This window comes from Notolepis coatsorum, assembly GCF_963971535.1.
Source record: "Notolepis coatsorum genome assembly, chromosome: 1".
NCBI classification, from domain to species: domain Eukaryota; kingdom Metazoa; phylum Chordata; class Actinopteri; order Aulopiformes; family Paralepididae; genus Notolepis; species Notolepis coatsorum.
The window spans coordinates 16,382,736-16,395,912 of NC_140165.1; the positions used below are offsets into that span (position 1 = coordinate 16,382,736).

General features: G+C 44.3%; 1 protein-coding gene across 1 annotated transcript in view; it reads left to right on the forward strand.

Moving 5' to 3' along the window:
* Window positions 1-6,643: 6,643 nt before the first annotated feature.
* LOC311227094 (mitochondrial pyruvate carrier 2-like) overlaps window positions 6,644-13,177 on the forward strand; it is a 29,932-nt gene continuing 23,398 nt past the window's right edge. The window contains exons 1-3 of the mRNA XM_084312628.1: window positions 6,644-6,862; window positions 8,490-8,530; window positions 10,633-10,717. Of these exons, the coding sequence (XP_084168754.1) occupies window positions 6,763-6,862; window positions 8,490-8,530; window positions 10,633-10,717 (226 nt within the window). The 5' untranslated portion in view covers window positions 6,644-6,762. The remainder of the gene's footprint in view (window positions 6,863-8,489; window positions 8,531-10,632; window positions 10,718-13,177) is intronic.

Sequence of the window (13,177 nt, forward strand, 5' to 3'; positions counted from 1 at the left end):
TCCTGAAAAGTTACTACATCAGTAACATCACTGCTGTCGTTTACAAAGGCAGGGCCCACCATTTTGTTAACAAACATATCCTAGGCTTACATTTGGTTCACAGTGCCTACAAATAATTTTTTTCATTTATGATAACAGGAGGTAATTCTAAGAATTACAGTAAATGTCTTTTGCAGGCTCTGCAACCCCCCCCCCCCCCTCTGAAGCTACATATAGCGCACCTTTATCGCACCCGTTTGTATTGTGATGTCAAACTTTTTTTCTTATAGAAAAGTAATAAATATACATTTTACAACAGTGCATTGATTTTTGTCATCAGTTTTCAACAGAGAAAAAGGAAAAGTACTTAACTTAAAATAATATTAAATCCAGATTTGAACGGATGAAGTGCCAACTGACTTTTAAAACGTAAAACCGCAATTCTCTGCTGTGAATGTGACTTTTTAAAACCTCTATCCTCCACTGTGAATGTGACTTCTTAAATCCTATATCCTCCACTGTGAATATGACTTCTTAAATCCTATATCCTCCACTGTGAATATGACTTCTTAAATCCTATATCCTCCACTGTGAATGACTTTTTAAATCCTATATCCTCCACTGTGAATGACTTTTTAAAACTTAATACCCTCCATTGTGAATGTGACTTTTTTTAAACCATATCCTCCACTGTGAATATGACTTTTTTAAACCATATCCTCCACTGTGAATGTGAATTTGCTTTGTTTTCTTTATCTAGTACTAATAAAGGTTTAAAGGCACTTTCAACCACAGGCATTGATTACTTCTGCATTTATCAGGCCTGAAGCCTTGTAAAGAAAGGCACAGCTTAAATTACATTCACTCAATATTATGTGTTTAGTGTGTGTGAATCATGTACATACATACAGTACATGAATACATTTGAAAAATAGTCTAAGGACACTTTCATTCAAATAATAAACTGAAAGTGACTTGATTCATAATTGTCGGACAATGAGGCAGAAATCTTTATGAAAGCTTACGTCTCACATTATGATGCTGTACTTATTACTGCCTTATCTGCAAGCCTCCCATTGTTCTTTGACATTGATGTTTGAGTGATATTTTGAAAGGTCAATATTAGAAGTAAAGTTGGAATCTTTATTTAATGTATGAGTGATGTATAACTTAATTTTTTTTTTAATATAATGATTTTTGTTGAGTCTACAAGGAGAGGTAGGTTGCATTTTCAAAACAGACATGTATTAAAGAAACACGCCAACATTTTGGAAAAGATTAGCTTACCGTCTTCTCCAGAGAGAGACAAGAAGATAGATACCAGTTTCCTCTCTGTGCTGCACGTTAGCCTAGCTTAGCACAATGAATGGAAGCGGACTGTGCTGGTTAGCCTAGGCATTGTCTAACCTAACACCTCTCCTGAAGGCTAACCGGCATCGTCCGCTTCCATTCATTGTCTGGAGAAGACGATAAGCTAATTCATTTCCCAAAATGTTGGCGTGTTCCTTTAATGTATGAGTGATGTATAACTTCCTTTTTTTTAATGATTTTTGTTGAGTCTACAAGGAGAGGTAGGTTGCATTTTCAAAACAGACATGTGTAGTATTCATCTGGAGTATTCAACTGTGTCAATGGTGCAGAGACTTGGTTTCTCACTGACTCCTTGGGATATTCCCAACGACAAGTCAAGAACGAAGGTTATCCTATAACCCTAGTTATATAAATACTGGCTGAGCGTCTCGCTCTGCCATATTGAGATGATATCTTATCTCCATGCACATATTGTGCTCATGAAAAAGTTGACACATGCACGTCACTTGCACGTGACCACGCCTACCCCTGTGTGTTCCTACAAAACAGGAAGTGGTCATGCCTTTGAGGCACGGGTGGCGCAAAGAGGGTCGCGTCCTCCCCGTCTTAATCACGGGACGTTCAACACTCCGGTCATCACTCCGAGACAGCCGGAGACGGGGCGGCGCAGAGAGGGTCGCAACCTCCCCATCATCATCGTGGGACGTCCAGCACTCCGGTCATCACTACGAGACAGCCGGAGACAGGAGGGCACGCAGAGAGGGTCGCATCCTCCCGGTCTTCATCACGGGACGTCACACCCTTCCAAGTCTGAATTTCACACGTGAAAAAACATCCAAGGGTCCTCAGGGCGCTGAAGAGCGAGACGCTCAGCCAGTATTCATATAACTAGGGTTATAGGATAACCTTCGTTATAGGTCATACTGGCCAATCGCGTCTCGCTCTGCCATATTGAGATCAAAAGGGGCAGAGCGGACGCGTGGCCACGTCAAATGCCCCCCCCTGAGGGCCCATAAGCCTCTCAGGAGGGAGGGGAGTCCCGTCCACCCGCCCGTCCTAACGAAGGCAGTCAACTACAACCAACGTGCGAAAAAGGGACCAGTCACCCTAGAACGCACAGTGCAAGCGGGACCGCGTGTGACAGAGCACTCCGTGGTCCACACCCACACACACCTGCTAGCCCACCTGATGGCGGGGTGCAGGAGAGGTCCCGGCCCTCAGGACTGCCTGGGAGACAGAGCCCCCAGTCATGTCCATGAGGTAAAACTTAACAAAAGGACCCAGGGAGGACCAGGAGGCCGCAGCGCAGATGTCCTCCACCGAGGCCCCCTCAAACAGGGCAGCGGAAGCCGCCACTCCACGAGTGGAGTGTGCCCTGACGCCTGCGGGGGGAACCTGTCCGGCCAAAGTGTAGCAGAGGGCAATGCCCTCGCGCAACCAATGTGACAGGCGTTGCTTGGACAGCGCCTTACCCGCGTGAGAGCTACCGTAACAAACAAAAAGTTGATCGGTAGCCCTGAGATCCTGCGTGCGACTAAGGTAAACCCTCAGCGCACGGACAGGACACAACAGGTGAAGGCTCGCCTCCAACTCACTAGCGTGAGGAGGAGGGTGAAACGCCTGAAGCACAATATCCCTGGAGCGATAAGAGCTCCAGATATTCTTTGGCACAAAGGCCGGATTAGGCCTCAGAGTCGCACTGCTATCGGCCCGAATAGACAGGCACTCGGACCGCACTGAGAGAGCACACAGCTCACCCACGCGTTTAGCGGAGGTGATGGCCAGAAGGAACGCGGTCTTGAAAGACAGTCGATCCATTGGCGCCTGCTCAAGAGGCTCAAACGGGGCCCCCAACAGCCTTACCAGGACCAGTTGGAGGTCCCAGCTCGGAGACAGAGCATGTTCCACAGGCTTGTGATGCTGAGATTCGTCCATACATGCAATACAAATCTTTGACTTTGACTTTTGATCTCAATATGGCAGAGCGAGACGCGATTGGCCAGTATGACCTATAACCTGCACATATTGAACAGAGATTCAGTGTTATAATAATAATAAACTTTATTTGTATAGCACCTTTCATACAGGGGATTGCAGTTCAAAGTGCTTTACATCAGTCAGAAATAAGACATAAAATCAATGTAAAACAAGCAGCAAGAGCAAAGCATAAAGTGGGATAAAATAATGCAGATATATTAATCAACATCATATTATCAGAACCTCACATTCCAATAGGCTTCTTGAATTTCTGTAATCTGTTACAAAACATGATAACGGTCATAGTATGCACCCAGCGGATAGTGGGCCGTAGAAATAAAAGTAAAATAATAGTATTGAGAAATGTAATTACGTCTCTCACCCTTGTCACTTCAGAACATGACATTGGCATCTTAAATGACTGTTTCTGTAACTAAGGCTACATTCAGATTGCATGCAGACAAAAGTGGCCCAAATCTGATTTCACATAATATCTGACTCAGATCAGATTTCTTCACAACAGTGTGAACGGCACAAATCACATGGAATCCGATCGTTTTCAATTCTGATTTAATTGGGACACTTTCATAATGTGGTCCTAAATGAGATACAGGTCTGATCTTTTGCAACGTGACCTCAGTCTGAACAGTCGTGCGACTTTCATGTGACTTTTACATCACTCTACATTGAAATTTGTCACAATTCTTACATCCATCTTCGTTATTTCTTAATCATCTCATGCAGGTCAGTTCGGTTCCAGTTCACACTGGAATCTGATATTGGCCACATTTAAAAAATAATGTGAACAGAATCTGATCTGAGCAATAAATCAGAATTGAGCACTAAGGCCTGCAGTGTGATAGCCTTATAGGAGTTAGAGCCGAGCTATATATATATCAATATTATCCTTTATTGTCTATCCATGTGATTGTGTGATGTTTTCTGGGGTACAGGTATAGGTACAGTAGTAGTAGTAGTAATAATAATAATAATAATTATTATTATTATTATTATTATTATTATTATTATTATTATTATTATTATTATTATTATTATTATTATTATTATTATTATTATAATAATTATAATAATTATAGAACAAAGTGCAGCAAGTAGTAATGATAATAGCGATAACAGTAGTAGTGAAGTGAGTGGCAGGATTCAATCAGACATAGTAACAGTGATGATGGTATACATGGTCCAAACCGTAGTTAAATAAGAACAACATTCTATTTGTTCACTTGCTTTAATAGGCGAAATGACAATAATCAAACAAGTCATGAGCCGGGGGAAACGTGTGTCTGTTTACATCAGAGCAGTAGCCTAACTACTTCCCTTTCCGGTGCGTGCACCAATATGTAACCGGAGTGCAATATTCCCTAGTAGTAACACACTGCGCCAGAGTCCATGCAGTGTGTGAGTCATAAACATAACAGACATAACAGCTGTCAAGTTCACCAGCTGTTGGCTCTCTAGCAATTGGCAGCAGTCGCAGTCCGTGGCTAAATAAATATATATATATAATAATATTAATATACAGTCCAATACAATATTGACAAATATCTTTCTGATTATCATATTGTTTTCCATATTTGCCCAGCCCCTGAATACACTTTAATTGCTGTGCATGGATAATATGAGAGCAACACCCATGCAATGACACACAAATAAATAAATACAAAAGTATGGAAATAATAATTGTTAGTTATAATGTTAGTTATAATAACATTATAGCGTCTTGTTTCTACGAACCCTTAGTGGTTTCCAGTCTTTGCATCAAGCCGTGGTATCTGCATCATGTAAGGCAGGGGTTCCCAAACTTTTCAGGCCAGGGCCCAGAAAATAAGGCGTCAGAGAGCCGCGGCCCAATGCACATCGTCAGGCTTTTTTTTTTTTTTTTTTGCCAGGCGACCGATTTTTTAAGCCAAATATCACTTCAATCCTATTAAGTTAGTTCAAGTTAGTTATTCATTTATATGTGCTATTTATGAGAGGGCTAACTTGTTGCAAAATAATAATGATAATAATAATAGCCTCATTAAAATACTATTGTTGATTCGGTTGTTTTCAGCGTTTTATGTGCATAATCTGTTATTTAGTTTGAAATGTTCGTTGAAATAAGTAGATTTTTCGTTTTTGTTTATTTATTAAGTTAATATAAAACCATATAGTCACATTTTAGAATACAATAGAATAGAATTTTAGAATACAACTAGAAACACTGTCCTGGCCTGCTTCTAAGTTCAGTGGCCTGACAAAAATAAATAAATAAAAAATAATAATAAAATAAAAAAAAGATTTTTTTTTATTTTTTTTATTTTTTTTAAATCATCTCGCGGCCCACCCGTGGCTGCTCGCGGCCCACCTTTGGGTCGCGACCCCGACTTTGGGAACCACTGATGTAAGGTCTCGAGTACACCACAAGAAGGCGCAGTTCACTTCTTCTGTCCTAAAAGCAGTCATTATTAAACACTGCCTAGTAGTGTACTTCCTTTGTGGTGTATTATGGTATGTTAGTGAACCTTGGTGTCACGTTGTTCTCCGAGCGCTCGCAATTCACCGATGAACTGATGTCACAGGATCTACTGATCATCACAACCACAACGAATGCATGACACATATATATACACACTACACTATAACGTCAAATGGCAGTTCAAGTCGTTAATGTGCGCACACTACTGTAGCCTGCATTTCGCAACAGCTTGGTCCAAAGTGACAGTCAAGCCAACCTGCTTCTCACACTCTGAATGATGAATGAATGAATGAATGAATGAAAACTGTATTTAACAGATTGCAGAATGGGTACAATACAGTACGGCTCAATACACACAATTGTTAATAAGGGGATGCAGACCAGAGAAAGACTTTTGTCTGGTTTACATCAGGGTCCCCCATTTTCACTTCATATAGTGACATGTATGAGTATATGACATTGACATACTACAACATACATGACATTTATGGCATAGGGACATACATGACATACAGGTATTTAGTACTGTTATTAGGCGCAGGTTCAATTGAGTAATTTACCATCAGAACTGTTTCGGAATGTCTTAGCACAGTATAATACTGTGCATAGCATCATCAACCAACAACCTGTTTTCGCAGCAACCCAAAAACTGTTTTCGCAGCAACCCAAAAACGAATAATTGCATAAATCCCAGTTAAAATTTCACATAAGACAACGCTACAAATTGTTTGCACGGTGTCAATTATTCATCCGTAGATGTATGTGCAATATAGATGTGTGCGCGCCCCCCACCCTGAATATTGCAACAGTGGGCACGGCGATGTTTTACCAGCCAATCAGTGACAGGGGACGTGGAAATCTGCCCAGGGCGCTCATCGGATGACACCCATAAATCATGCACAGGCTGCCGTAAGCAAATATGTCATTCGAAGCATGTGGATATCTCGCATGGTGTGTGTCGTTTCATTGCAGTGATATTATATAAAGTATAGCTTTTATTAGAGGGAAAATCTTCAGCCATGGCGTTGGTGCGAGTCACTGCTTCATATCACAGGATCCTGAACAGGATTGAACTCGTATTACCTGCCAAACTAAGACCCTTCTACAACCACCAAGCAGGTAAGGATCACCCTAACATCATATACACACACAGTACTGTACATCTGTATGTCGTGTATGTCAGTTATGAATTGAAAATGGGGGACCCTGATGTAAACAAGACGAAAGTCTTTCTCTGGTCTGCATCCCCGCTTAACAATTATTTGTGTGTATTGAGCTGTACTGTATTGTAGGCTACCCATTCTGCAATCTGTTAATACAATTTTCAATTAATCAATCAAACCCGTCACACTTTGTTGTGCTTTTACGTTTGTTTAGACAGTGTATGCTTTAGAATCATATATAGAATCGCACGCGCGCGCGCACACACATACATATATATATATGTGTGTGTCTGTGTATATATATATATATATATATATATATATATACTCCTACTGTATATATATATGCCTGTTATATGCCTATATGACTACCTATGCTAATATGTGAATGAATGAATGAATGTCTCTACTACATGCCTATAGGCTATACTACTACTATGCTAATATGTCTATGCTACTATGCCTATATTAGTTCACACTGCAAGCCTTAGCACTCAATTTTGATTTATTGCTCAGATATTTTTGTTTGGCTCTTCACATTCTTTAAAAAATGTGGCCAATATCAGATTCCAGTGTGAACTGATCACACTCCTGAACTGACGCATGCGCAAATAAACAATAACGAATTGAGCTGTAATTAACACAACATAAAGATTCAATGTCCCCCATGAAATCACTGGTTGTCAGTGCAGTTACTTTATGTTAGAAATACAACAATTGTACGGATCACAGGATATGATTAAATAGGAATCTTACATGAAAGTGACCAAGTTGACTGTATGGACTTTGCATTTGAGTTTAGTTAACCTGACCCTTAGCTGACTGAGCTATGCAACCTCAATGTATGCCCAGGTTATCTTAAACCTACAACACACTTGGTTTTATGAATGAATGCATGAATGAAGGAATGAATGAATGACATTTTATTTTCGTGTCATGTCCGAAAGACACCAAAAACAATAATTGAATATAACGTTCACTTCCCAAGGTTTGTAAGCTACACCACGCACACCGTCAGAGGCCAAAATACACACATCACATACTGTATAATATAACTTCTTTTCGTACGTTTATCCCAAGCTTTCTCTAAATATTCTGCAAGTGCAAATACCCTGTGATCAAAAATCCATTTGAGTCTTTCTGCATCACTCAACCACATTAACTCGATGTGTTTACACCTGTCAAATAACTTTTGATGCAACTCAATATCAATATTACAGTAAATACAGATCCGCTCTTCTTCTGTGGGTGTATAGTCTGTCTTTCAATACAATGGTAAAAGGCATCGCACCTTCTTGCTCCCAAGTCTGTTTCATCCCTGCTTGACTGACAGCTGATAGGCTTTGTTGTTGAATGGGACAGAATCCCACCTTCCTTAAGCCTAAAAAAGCCTTGGATTAGTGGGGGCAAAAAGGGGGTGAAAGTTGAATTCACGCTGGGAAGGCTTCCAAGTAGATTATTACTCTTTTGATATTATGCCTGGCAGTTAATCAGCTTATATATTATGACATGGTTTTGAATCTGTACAAATGTACAGATATCCTTATTGACTAAACAATGCTCTGTTTTGTTCAACCTTATAGGTCCAAAGACAGTTTTCTTCTGGGCTCCAATATGCAAATGGGTGAGTGAGGGCAGTAGGCCAGTAGCACACGTGTCATGTCGAGTCAAGGAATCCTTTATTAATCCCCTTGGGGGGGGGGGGGGGGGGGGGGGGATTCCGGCGTCATAGCAACATGGCAGGCTGGGACCACAGATGGAAACTAGCTCATTAGCAAATTCTGGCAAATTTTTACATTGATGTGGAAACTGACGATGTTGATTAATGTGCACTGTCCCTGGGTAATTTTTTTTAAATAATAAACAGGCAGGAAAAAACATAATAATAATAATAATAGAAATACAAAAATATAATATATAATATAAAATAATATAAATAATAATAGAATGGCAGTATACTATTGATAATAGTACACATGGTATACATAGTAGTAGCACACTGTGCCAGAGTCCGTGAAGGCAAGGGAGAACAGGTGGGTTTTGAGGCGAGCTTTGAAGGTGGAGAGTGTAGGGGAGTCTCTGATGGACTGGGGGAGGGAGTTCCAGAGTCGGGGTGCAGTGCGAGAGAAGGCCCGATCTCCGAAGTTTTTAAGCTTGGATGTCGGGACAGTGACAGTGATTCTTCCCTCCGCTGTCTTGAACGTTGCTCGCATATGCCCCCCACTGGCCAGTTGTAGGGAGGATAGAAGCCTTGCATCACGTGTCCCCTCCGGTACACGAGGAGGCAGCCTGTCACATCTTTTCACCTGCCATCACGGACTCTCATTGGCGAGGTGTAAACGTGTGGGAGGCTCACACTACCCCCGCCATTTTCCTGTCTCTGCTGTGCAGGCGTCCCCCAACCTGTAGGAGTCGCTGTCCACAACGTCCAGATTACCACCCATCGACTTCCACCCGCTAACTCTGCCAATTGAGCCAGTACGACGGCCGGCCCAAGCCGGAGGCAACGCCGACAGCCGGAGTCGAACCCGGTGTCTCTTGCGTTGGTGACGAGCGCAATGTCCGCTGCGCCACCCAGCCGCCTTATTGTGCACATATTTATATGCAAAATAAAAATAAAATTAATTCTTTGTATCCTTATGTCAAAATCCAATCATGTTGTTCACCCTGGCGTTGACCTCAATGTGTTCAACAATGAAATTCCTCCCAACATTATGTCCTGTCTACTTATATCCTGTTTAACTGGGAAAGACATCACAATAGGGAAGCTAGATTCTTTTGAAATGCCGCTTCAGCTTTGACTTTAATCCTAACACAAAAAATGGCAAGTTTTCAAGGTGAGTATTACAGGCCAAAATATCCCCATACAGTCCCCCAAAAGTCCTACTTATATTCTCAATTCAAAATGGGCTTAGTATAGTATAGCAAACACACAGGAACACAGACACACGCACGTGCGCACACACACTTTATCTAATCACATTTAATTGAATTAAATTTCACTTTATTTATACAGGAAAGGGTAAAAAAATAAATTTCAAACTTACATTTAAACTGGCCTGACTCAGTTACAAACTGGTTTTCAGCAGGTTCCTGCACATGCAACAATAATTTATATACAAAACAAATAGTCAGTTGCACTACATACAATCATATAATCCTGACAAAGACATTGCATTATAGTCATTGTGGACAGCAAGGACAATCATGCAGTCATAACAGTCGATACAATCGACAGCATCAACAGAATTAAAACGTGGGATTTAGTCGGATCAATGATTACAGGTGTTTTCTAGCATCGGATGTTGTTTGTAGGCCTGTTTGAAATGTGAGATGGAGGTTATTGCTCTGATGTGGAACGGGATCTCGTTCCAAATGGTTTGTGTATGTGTGTAAAAATGATCTTGGTCCATAATAATTTTTGTAAGCCGGTACCGGAATGAGTGCATGTGAGATTGATCTGGTGATAGGATTCAATGTGCTTTTTAGGACATCTATGGATACAAAAAGCATCTTCAATACACACACACACACACACACGCACGCACGCACACACGCACGCACGCACGCACACACACACACACACACACACACACACACACACACACACACACACACACACACACACACACACACACACACACACACACACACACACACACACACACACACACACACGCACACATGCAGACACCCACTCACCCTTTCTGTTCCTCTCCTCTTAAGGGCCTGGTGTTCGCAGGCCTGGCTGACATGTTTCGCCCCCCAGATAAACTCAGCACGTCTCAGTCTGCAGTACTCATGACCACAGGTACAACTCCACTCTGTATCAGTGTGTCTGTGTGTGTGTGTGTGTGTGTGTGTGTGTGTGTGTGTGTGTGTGTGTGTGTGTGTGTGTGTGTGTGTGTGTGTGTGTGTGTGTGTGTGTGTGTGTGTGTGTGTGTGTGTGTGTGTGTGTGTGTGTGTGTGTGTGTGTGTGTGTGTGTGCGTGGGTGGTGTGACATACCACACTGTCTTGTTCATGCTCTTGGGTATTTATAGGACACTGCGATAACGTCGTCCTCAGAGTTTCAGGATGGGGGCTGTTTAATCGCGGTGTGTGAAGTCAGGTGGTGTCACGGAAACGGCGTCGAAGCAGCAAGACCGTCCGCTCGCGCCGTCGCGGTTTCAAATCTGCCTCGTTGGTTAACTCGTCTGTAGTGTGGTAGTGAAAGGGTTAGCCTTCTGTAGTGTGGTAGTGAAAGGGTTAACCTTCTGTAGATGTGGTAGTGAAAGGGTTAACCTTCTGTAGTGTGATAGTGAAAGGGTTAATCCTTTGTCGTGCGGCGGTGGAAGGGTTAACGTTAGGTTATGACTATAACCAAGTTCTGTTAGTTAGGGGCGATGCTTGGCATCGCCTTCTGCACTATCTCGCGTACGTGCACGCGTACTGAATAAACCACAAATGTACCTCTAATACCAGTATTAGTCTGACCACACCCCTCATCAGCTTACCTTCATAAGCAGGTGTGTGGTCACCTGCTCTCCTCCTTCCCAAGCTTTCACCACAAGGTGAGGTCAAGGGCTGCAGCGGCCGTCCGATGCCAAGCATCGCCCCTAACTAACAGAACTTGGTTATAGTCATAACCTAACGTTCTGTATCGTTAGTGGCTTAGCTTGGCATCGCCTTCTGCACAAGGGAGGCCAAGCGGAGCCACTTGGCTGACAAATACACCCCGCTGACAGCCCCCCAAAACCATCAGAACAGGGAGGGCCGAGCCCCCCCGACCCCCCCTAATGGAGGGTATCCCCCCTATTAGAGGCTTCACGGGAAGGCGACGGACCCGACCGTGCGAAGAGCTCTCAAGCAACTTAACGCACAGGGTGAGCAGACCGTGGCTTGACCCCACGACTACACACACGCACAACCCGCATGCCACCCGGGAACGAACGGAGGAACAACCTCGTTACTGCCCCCAGAATCACGGGGTCAAGGGCAAACCCAACCCCGTGGCAAGGCCGTAGCAGCGGAGCGCGACGGAAGACCCAGACCCACCAAAAGGACTGGACCCCCGGAATGGGGGCCCGGAGAAGTCCATGATGCCAGCATCAAGACCCCACCAGGGGGGCACCTAGTGACCCCGCCCCTCACATCGCCAGCGTATTCGGACAAAGGCCCCTCAGCCGAGCGGGCCCTGTCCCCCTCAACAGCACACCGCCTGGAACACAAGCCCTGCAACAGGCAGACAGCATGGTCATAACACACAAGAGTTAACCAACGGAACAGGCAGTGCACCGGGGAAGACCAGGCAACAGGTCGTCAACCCAAGCCTGGAACAACTGCGGACGAGGCAGGCGCCAGAAAGGACAGCCGAAACAGCCGCCCCGGCGGAAGGGGCGTATGCTGGCGTTGTCGCATAACCAAGCTTTCAACAGCACGTCAGGAGCGGGATCCGTAGACCACACGGCCCCTGACAGCTGCCCACAGAAAAGCCCATACGATCGGCAGACGTCATGAACGTGCAGGGGCACCCTCAACCGGAGAACCGGGAGTTGACACTGCAGCAACACACCAGAGAACCAACCACCCAGGCATTACCCCATGCAATGGTTGGTCCCATAACCCCTCAGGAAAACCCCGAAACGCACCGGCGGTACCACCGCAGCCCGCGTTCCGGTTCCCAACAGGGCCATCCCGGGCCTACAGGTCAACGGGCATCACCCCGGACCGGGCCCGGCGATACGGGGAGCACAGGATCCCAAAGGAGGTTAACCCCACCCAACAGGCTCCTCAGCGCCAAAACGCAAGAGAAGAGCGTAATATGGAAGACCAGCCCCCAGCACCCCGCACTCGGTACCAACAAGGGGTCCCATAACGCACAACCCTGTGACACCCGGATCGACCTAGCATTTTTCCCCCCGAAAAAACCCTAAGTCCCTCAGGGTACCAGAACAGCAGATCTGCATCCCCAGCGGACAACGGGTGCACTGATCTGGACCAGCGCGACCAGAACCAGTCCCGTGCCCTAACCACGCCGACCTGCCAACCCCAGGAGAAGGGGCAGATATGCGCGTCTGATCCCAACATAAAAAGAAGGCGCCACCCAGACGTGTCGGTATGAACCGCGTCCGGCGGCCCACCCCTAGGGCGTGAGACCCTTCCCATATGCCCAGACCCATTCCGTCATCATCCCCTGACATGAACGGGAACCCATCGACAACACACAGGATGTCGGAAGAGGAAAAACCCCCATCCCAATTGCTCCATAAAAACGCTGTTTCACCAAAGCAA